The sequence below is a fragment of the Octopus bimaculoides genome, chromosome 15, assembly GCF_001194135.2.
Source record: "Octopus bimaculoides isolate UCB-OBI-ISO-001 chromosome 15, ASM119413v2, whole genome shotgun sequence".
Lineage (NCBI taxonomy): Eukaryota > Metazoa > Mollusca > Cephalopoda > Octopoda > Octopodidae > Octopus > Octopus bimaculoides.
The window spans coordinates 36,105,890-36,115,256 of NC_068995.1; the positions used below are offsets into that span (position 1 = coordinate 36,105,890).

Sequence of the window (9,367 nt, forward strand, 5' to 3'; positions counted from 1 at the left end):
CTGCTATATATTAGTTTACATAACATCAGGTTTATTCTTAACAAGATTTGAACTTATTCACCAATAAATATTCTAAGACAGATTAGAATAATCTCAGTGATATATATGCACACACGCGCGCGCGCGCGCACACACACACACACACACACACACACACACACACACACACACATATATATATAATATATAAATGTGTTGTGAGATAAGCATGAACTTATTTTGAGATAAATACTTGTTTAATCTTTTAACTAAAAGGCAGTTGGTGTCTGTGACACTTCACAAATTGTCCGAGACTTGTAGGAGGAGCGGAAAATATATTCACAAACCGGAGACCTGGTACAGATGTTTGCAACAGAGTGTTAAAGGCACCCAAAGAGGGCACGGTTGAATTTTAACACCAAACGCAGAGAACTAGAAGAAACTCTGCAGGCATCCGATCTGCTTAACCAGCACCCTGAATTTACTAAAAGACAAAGTTGACCTCAGGTATGAAAATATTCTGATAGTCTTGAGAAATTGTAAAGTATATTCTGAAATAGATAAAAATATTTTGAGAACAGTAAAAGTCTACTTTGAAGTAAACAGAAACTTATCTCAAATACCTCTAAATATAGTCTGCTGAAATTAATTATTCTACAAGGAATACCTGGTCGTGATCTTAAACAGCTTTTAGATAACAAATGAGAGAGAGAGAGAGAGAGAGAGAGAGAGAGAGAGAGAGAGAGAGAGAGAGAGAGGAATGAGAGAGAGTGGAGAGAATGAGAGAGAGGGGAGAGAGTAGGAGAAAGGGAGAGAGAGAAAATGCAGATCAAACGCTATGGTCACGATTTTAACAAACCTGGGTTTGATTAGTTTCAGTTAGATCTATGAATGTTATCTCTCAGTTAAGTAAGAGCAAGGCTAGAAATATTTTATCTAAAACTTTGTTACGCCCTACTGGAGTCCCATAGCCATTCAATGTTTAAAAAAGATCCTGTTGTATTTAAATTTTAGCAACAAAAGTTTATGTAGGCCACCTCCAAAGATCATATGGACCCCGGTTGAGAACCACATGTAGTAGTAGTAGTAGTAGTAGTAGTAGTAGTAGTAGTAGTAGTAGTAGTAGTAGTAGTAGTAGTAGTAGTAGTAGTAGTAGTAGTAGTAGTAGTAGTAGTAGTAGTAGTAGTAGTAGTAGTAGTAGTAGTAGTAGTAGTAGTAGTAGTAGTAGTGGTGGTGGTGGTGGTGGTGGTGGTGGTGGTAGTAGTAGTAGTAGTAGTAGTAGTAGTAGTTTAGATTACGCCAGTCAATTGAAGAGGGACAGGGAGTGTATATATGCTGGCTTGAAGTAACCAGAACAATGGGTCATAAAAATTTGTAGGAGAAAAATAAAATCAATGGGTTTTAGAAGCTGTGTGGAGCTAAAATGTCGCCGGCAATTGTAGCTATCTGTAAGAGGTAGGGAAATAGTAGAAAGTTATGACAAAAAAAATATTTTCAACCTTTTGACACGATCCTATTTATTTTTCATCAGAGACTACAACACTTTTGTGTCTCTCTTCACTGTATCACTCCTTAAATTCCAATTCTGCACAGTTTGCCAAACATTTTAATTTTATTTTCCTCTTGAAGCCTTTTACTATCAGCTCATTCCTTCCCTACACACAGTCATTGATCTTGTTATGGAGTTTATGTCTGTTTGTCTTTAGTCGCATCGCCTCCTTGTCTAGCCTTATTTCTTTTCCCATTCTTCACCCAGTGCTTAGGCCACTATTACCCAGAATTTCATTTCCCTCCACATTGTACTATTCCCATACAACTCACACTATATCCGGCTGATTTTTCTTCTCTCTTCTTCACATCAATTCTCCATTTCTCTTTCGCTTTTGGCTTATTTTATTTCTCTGAAGAAGGAAGATACTCAGAACGTCAAATTTCTCTTCTTCCTTACACCATAAAACATATTCCACCGATTGAATTATTTGTATTACTTTGTCAATTCAGAGCATCATTACTGTCTCACATTACAGTTTCACCCATCACAACTAGATATAAAATTATTCCAAGGTAGGTATGAAATTAAAGAGACGCTTACCTCACCACTAGCTGTAACATTAACGTCAAAGCGGAACAAATCAGGCCATATATTATCCAGATACCAATCGAAATTTTTGCATTTCAATTCGTTCTTTATTCTCAGACGATCACTTAAATCACCGACATCTATATCCTAGAAATGATGTAAAGGAGGAAAGTAACCATAATTAGAAATAACAATCGTTAATTTTCTCTATTATACTTTTATTTATGAAAGTGAAAATAGCTGAGACGATAGGGCAAAGGATAACTGTCTTGTTGCCAGCAATGTGTTGCTTTCATGCAAAGACAATTTTTCTAATAACTCAAGTTATCTAGCTGTAAATAAAATTCTCCAAGGAAGACATAGGACATATACCATTTATTTGTTATTTCCAGGTCTTCCAGTAATAATACTGATACTTCGTGATGTATATATCTCAAAACAATCTGTAAAACAACAAAGATTTTCTGTTCTTGTTTTTTCAAGTGAAACGTGAAGTCAATCAAAAGCAGGAGTACAATGATCCCGATAAAGCAATTGACCAATCATATTTGTCGTATATCAACTGACTAAACACGTGAAATGTACAATTTTCGTCAAATTCTTTCATAATACATGCCATTCCTGCAGTAAAAAGCAGCTGTACTGGATTTCTTGACAGCTTGAGTCGATTTGTTGATTTCACAACAGAGTAACTAAAATTCGGTGTTGGTGTGTTTGCATCTCCATAACCTAGCATTTCAGCAAAAGAAACCGATTGAATAAGTATCAGGCTAAAAAATAAGTTCTGGAGTCGATTCATTCGACTCCAGTCTAGTGACTGAAACAAGTAAAAGATAAAAGGTGAAAAATAGACAGAATAAATACCATCATCAAAGGAAAGTAATTGTAAACGTATTTCTTGTAAGGCCCGAACCACACCTCTACGGCCCGTTTGTAGTTATAAGCCTCTGTGTGTAACCTGTCACGAGGGAAACTGTAAGGTTGACTTCGTGCAATATGACCAAAGTGCGAGCAAAATACATGAAGGACCTGACCGCCACAACACCACACCTGAATATAGAATTTAAAAAGAAAAGTTAGTGGAATCCATTTAAACATTCAGAAAATGAGACAAAAAAAAAGAACAATCTTGTGTTCCAACCAACTTCAACAAGAAAAGTCATTGAGAAGAAAGCACAGCAGATAAAGTCGTTACTGAACTACTGATTAAGTGGAACAAAGTCATAGCTATGACCATTTCCTCTTTTCTGGTATATAAGATCCCTAATAACATTACCTAGTGCATTATTTTCTGAGCTGATACGGTAAATTTTAAAATTTTTATCTTTATTTTTATGTACTGAAATACTATGCGTTGATAAATTCAATCCTGAAGGAAGAATTGAATTTACAGAAAAGATTCTCTTTCCAATAAAACAGCTCCAGATAATGTCGAGAACCAAAAAGTCCGTGCTTTCAACTGTAGCATAACGTTTTCGGTTTGGAAGAGAAAAGAAATGGTTTAGAATTAATAAATTCTTCTTGTGGGAAAATTGCTTGATGAAATATGATTTGTGCGAAGTTAGAACTGTAACACGCTTGGAGTTCGGTATAGATAGGGGTAAGAAACTATTCAAGGCAGAAGTAATTTTAAGGAGGAAGAACTGGAAAATAATAAGGTCTAAGTAACGAGATGAAGAGTTTTCTGGGGACATTATGACTCAAGGCTTCATTGATAACTTATTAAATATAAAATAGTGAAGAGTGAGTATTAAATAAAAGAAAGTAAATTGTTAAAGAATACATACTCGCCATGAAAGTTCCAAATTTTCTCCTCCCCAAATTGTCATCTTTGAGTCATAGAGGCCGATCTTTCTGAAGAACTTCACATCCATTGCGAATCCTGCTCCGACTATTACAGGACCACTGCAATTAAAACAACTATTGGGTATACTGTATTACATTCCATATTAAATAGGAAATAACACTTACTGACCAAAGATGAAAAAAAAAAATTGTTACAGAAGACATTCGGTTCTCAGGATGCAGTTCTTTATTATATATAAGCAGTACTATCTAGCCATTCCAAGGTTTATTAATACCTAAAAGAAATACTATTGCTTGAGATCCATATATTTTAGGATAAACATCCTCGGAAGATGATTCGAATTGAGCTTCATGCAAGCGCACAATAAGTAAACCGATTTAAAACTTTAAAACTTTCTCTTTTTGCATTAAAAAAAAAAATCTTGAAAAACATGCTCTCCGCCCCAAGGATATACTAATTTATATAATTACTCTAAACGAATCATATCAGTATAATTTTCTCGGTGTCTATTGCAGTATATGGATGGGAAGGAGGCGATAAGCAATATTTTTTGTCAGGAACTATTTTTTGTTAGAAATATCAGAAGTCAAATAGACCATGAGAACTTGTAAAAAATGTTCTCTTATGCAAACCTACAGTTATCTAAAAACTAAAGTACTGCCTAGTCAAGGACATACATACATACATACATACATACATGCATACATACATACATACAGACAGACAGACAGACAGATCGATAAGCAGGCAAACACGTAAATACTGATAGGCTAAAATGTATACCTACAAACGAGGAGGTACCTAAAAGTAACCAGAAACGTTCTCTGTGGGACAAGCCTGTTGTAGTTCAGGCTTCCATCGCTAGACGCCACTTGATGCGACTCTCAGGCATCAGTCTCTCGACTAGCGTCGTCGGGTTAAGTCGTACTACCATGTGATGCTTCTTTCTCTTGCAGTGATTCTCCCCGGTTCGTCGATTTTTGCGATGGCTGAAACGAAGGAACAGCGTGCTTCCATGAAATTCTGTTTTTTCCTGGGGAAAACGGCGGCTGTCATGCTTCAAACAGCTTACAAGGAAGCTTCCATGAGCAAAACACAAGTATACGAGTGGCTTTCATGCTTTAGGAATGGTCACTTGTCGCTTGAAGACCAACCTCGTTCAGGGGGAACCGTCGACCTCCCGAACGAATGAAACCATAATGAAAATTTCATGAACTAATCGTGGAGAACTATCACTGAACAATTGACGAACTTGTTAATATGACTGTACGAGGAGGTACCCAAAAACCCAGGGTTTTTGGGTACCTCCTCGTACAGACAGACAGACAGACAGACAGACAAGCACGCAGGAGGCAGGCTGGCAGGCAAACATATGTACATACAGATATGCAAACATAATTACATACATGAATACATAAATACCTAAATACATACATACATACATACATACATACATACATACATACATGCATACATACATACATGCATACATACATGCATGCATACATGCATACATACATACATACATACATACATACATACATACATGCATACATACATACATAGCACATTCGGAAACACAGAGACAGACCAGCATTTACTTTTACGTATTAAGACTGAGTATTCAAGACGCTGTGGCGGTCGATATATCAACACAACATTTCCAACGTTGTTTATTTATGCACAACGAAAGTTGTATTCGTGACAAACATGGCAAATAATTGTATAATTTACTCAAACACCTTCCATTCACCATCACTGAAACTACCGTTATTTCACTTTCACCATCCCCATAACCATCATCACACCACCAACACCGCCGCCAGCATTACTAGTCTGATCGCCACCATCACCGTCACCATCTTCATTACCAATATGAACCAATAAGGGATGCTCTTCACAATCATTCAAATTACTAGAAATAGCAGCAAAAATATTTCTTGTATTACTTTGTAGCACACATTAAACGGGCAAAACTATTGAAAAATGTAGCTCTAGATACACTATTCCTGAAAAAAAAAAAAAGAGCTCACATCCGAAACTGCTTTAATTATAGATCTAATCGATTCGGTCCTAATGAACGGCATATCTACAGCATTGTTATTATACTTCATAGTCAGCATGAACAGAATGTTGAACTCTAAGCTCACATCAGCGGTTTCTGTGTCAAAGATCTGCTCAAGCAGAACGATCAGCGCTACGCAACAATAACATAGAATCAACGATAGAGTTTCCATGTACTCATTCATCTTGCAAGAAACAGCAAGAAAATCTCTTTGAAATCATATCCAACCATTTTAAGAAGACAAGTTACGTAGTGCACCTTGATCTACATTATCCTACTCATTCATCTATATATCAACTATATCTCTTTCATATCATATCTGGCCAGATTTGAAAAGAAAGTCATATACTGCATCTTGAACAGCATTATGTTATGTCTTAAATTAAAATGACCATGGTTGAAATGTCTTTGGTTATAAGTTTGCTACCCCATGACTGGCTGATCTGGACTTATACAACAACTCTGTATGATCCTTTCTCATATAGGCATAAGACCTGAAATTTGTGGATGGGGTGGGGAGCTGTCGATCACATCGACCCCAATGCTCAAATGGTACTGGTTTCGTTGACCCCCGAAAGAATGAAAAGCAAGTACTTCTCGGCGGAATTTGAACTAAGAACGTGAAGATAGACGAGATACTGCTAAACATTTTATCAGGTGTACAAATCATTCTGCCAGTTCACCACCTTAAACAACACTGTACAACAACAACCCATACTATTATAAGCTATACATTAAAAGACAATCTACCTAATCATAGCTCAATATTTTAGGTCAACGCTTGATATTTTGAAGTAAAATTTACTTACGGTAAAGTGTCTGTTACCTTCTTATTTAACATTTGATCCGGTCGAAAATAAGTCTCATAGAATACGAAATTCCAGTTGAAGCCATAACGAGGTTTGTAGTCCCGATCAAATTCATATTTAAACGTGTTTCTATCGATATAATCTAGTTGACCCATAGCTAATGTCGAACGGTTTTTCATTATCTCGACAAGTAAAGGCTGCAACCTGAAAAATATATCCAAAATAGTTTGTAGTTCAGGTGTCAGGAATTTAGTTTCCACGAGGAGTTGAAAGTCTTATGGTTCGGATTAAGGTCCTTCGATGGGGGTGTGATGGCTGTAAAACAATATGAATTATTAAATGATAGGGAGATGTGAATGAAGAGGTAATCGCATTGAATAAGGAATGTATGGAAGAGCCGAGAAGGAAGAGACTGGTATAGGATCAGGCAGGAGAGAAGAGTGTACTATGAGTTGTCTGTTAAAGAGTCAAACAGTGACTTAAGGCCCCAAACGGTCCAACTGTAAGTACAGTGTCAGTTAAATTTATGATAAACATGAATATGCACAGTTACAAAGAAACAAAACAAACAAACGCGCCACCCTTTTCGGTCCCTGGAGCCTTTACGACAACTTAAATTGAATCAATCAATATAATAACATTATGCAAGAATAACATAAGCTTCCACACGAAGTTGCAAATAATAGAATTCCTCCCCTCACCTTTTTTTTTTTTGAATTTTTGAAGACTATATTTTTCTTGAGAGAAGTTGTTAAACGGACAATCAACTAAGGATTCGATGGTTCATATGTAGTCATCAGAGCTGTTCTGTGTCCAACATCAAAGCACTTAACACACATACTAAGATCATTTTCTTCAGTCAATAGTACTGTCAACAGCGTAGCAAGAATATTTAACCCGGGTCAGTATAACCGAACCCGGGTCAGTATAACCGATGCAAAAGAATAAAATAAAATAAAGAATACGATCGCGATTCCCTAAAATATAACCAACATCATAAAAATATCTGACCATATCAGGATCTAACAACAATTGTATCCATGGCGCGCTTTTCCAAGATCATCCCTATATATTCAGCGTATTTTAGCCACAAGAAGAGAGACGGCAATCAGCAGACGGTAGCAGAACCAGTAGCTGGCCAGTGCTCTGTCGCAGCACAAAATCAATGCACTTTCCCAAAGCACTGCACTGTAGAACCGAACCAGAAAGCGCATAGTTTACCTTCGGTACCTTGTATGTTTTATCCATTACTTGTTTCACTCGTTATACCGTGGCAAGACTGGAAGAATTTTAGTTGTAATTTATAAACATCTTCAGAACGATTATATGGCAAAGACAAAATAGAAGGGGAAAAAATAGAAGGAAAAAGGATAAGTGTTCGTTAAAGCAATAGTCTTACATATCTTAGTGACTTACATATTTCCACGTGTCAGTAGGAGGATAAAAGAGAAGAAAGTTCGTTAAATCCATAGTCTTACATTTAGTGACTTCCATATTTCCACGTGTCCGTAGGTTCTTACATTCGGTGCTACGGACACGTGGAAATACGGAAGTCACTAAATGTAAGACTATGTATTTAACGAACTCTCTTCTCTTTTATCCTCCTACTGACACGTGGAAATATGTAAGTCTCTAAAATGTAAGACTATCGCTTTAACGAACACTTTTCCTTTTTTTTCTTTCTACTTTATCTTTGCCATACAATCGTTTTGAAGATGTTCTAAATTGTAACGAGGTAAATGCAAATTTACCCCATTTTCATAAATAGAAACAGCTGTAAACATACTCCTAATTTTATTAAACAACTTTAAAACACCAATGATCTACTTCTCATTGTTAATTATTGTTCCATTTGTTATTGTCTCTATATATTAAACCACGGTTTTACCTTTAAATTACCTACTACCGTATACTTTATAACGAGTACCATACATACTGAGGTAACACACCAGGAGTGCCTATGGATACATTTATCTCTTAGACGGTTGCATAACCTCTAACTTATATCTTGTGTGTGTGTGTGTGTGTATGTGTGTGTGTGTGTGTGTGTGTGTGTGTGTGTGTGTGTGTGTGTGTGTGTGTGTGTGTGTGTGTGTGTGTGTGTGTGTGTGTGTGTGTGTAAAACAAGGAAAGTAGCTAGTTGTAAAATCTCAATAAGAGATGAAAGTAGTTACTATACTATCAAGCAAAGTTAATAGCCACCTCAATGTGGCTGTTTAATATTACTACTAGTTTAACCCCGGGCAGATCTTCAGCCAGCTGGTTATAGGTGCACCCTGTACATATATATTGCCAGCAAGGGAGCGAACCCCTACCATTCTCCAGCAGACGAGAGGATCGCGAGACCGATTCGGTTTCGAGCTAGTTTGCTCACCCTCAGTCGCGAACACCTGGTCGCCAGAGAGATGGCCAGAATCCGATCCAGCAAACAATATATAATAAACAAAGTGACCATCGCTCATTTACGTAAATATATATATATATATATATATATAGGTTCAAAAAAAAGACAACAAACAACAACGTGAGGACGTGATACGGATAGTGTTATTAGACGCTCGGGAAAGGAAAGAGAGAGAGTATGACGTTTCGGGCGGAGCCCTTCGTCGGAAACAAGGAAAGTTCAG

At 36.8% G+C, this 9,367-nt stretch overlaps 1 protein-coding gene across 1 annotated transcript in view; it reads right to left on the bottom strand.

Annotated features, from left to right (window-relative positions):
• The window catches only part of LOC106879581 (polypeptide N-acetylgalactosaminyltransferase 13), a 31,994-nt gene that overhangs the window by 3,835 nt on the left and 18,792 nt on the right, over window positions 1-9,367 (bottom strand). The window contains exons 4-7 of the mRNA XM_014929216.1: window positions 6,741-6,944; window positions 3,847-3,964; window positions 2,924-3,109; window positions 2,072-2,206 (exon numbers count right to left, since the gene is read on the bottom strand). Coding sequence (XP_014784702.1) covers window positions 2,072-2,206; window positions 2,924-3,109; window positions 3,847-3,964; window positions 6,741-6,944 — 643 coding nt within the window. The remainder of the gene's footprint in view (window positions 1-2,071; window positions 2,207-2,923; window positions 3,110-3,846; window positions 3,965-6,740; window positions 6,945-9,367) is intronic.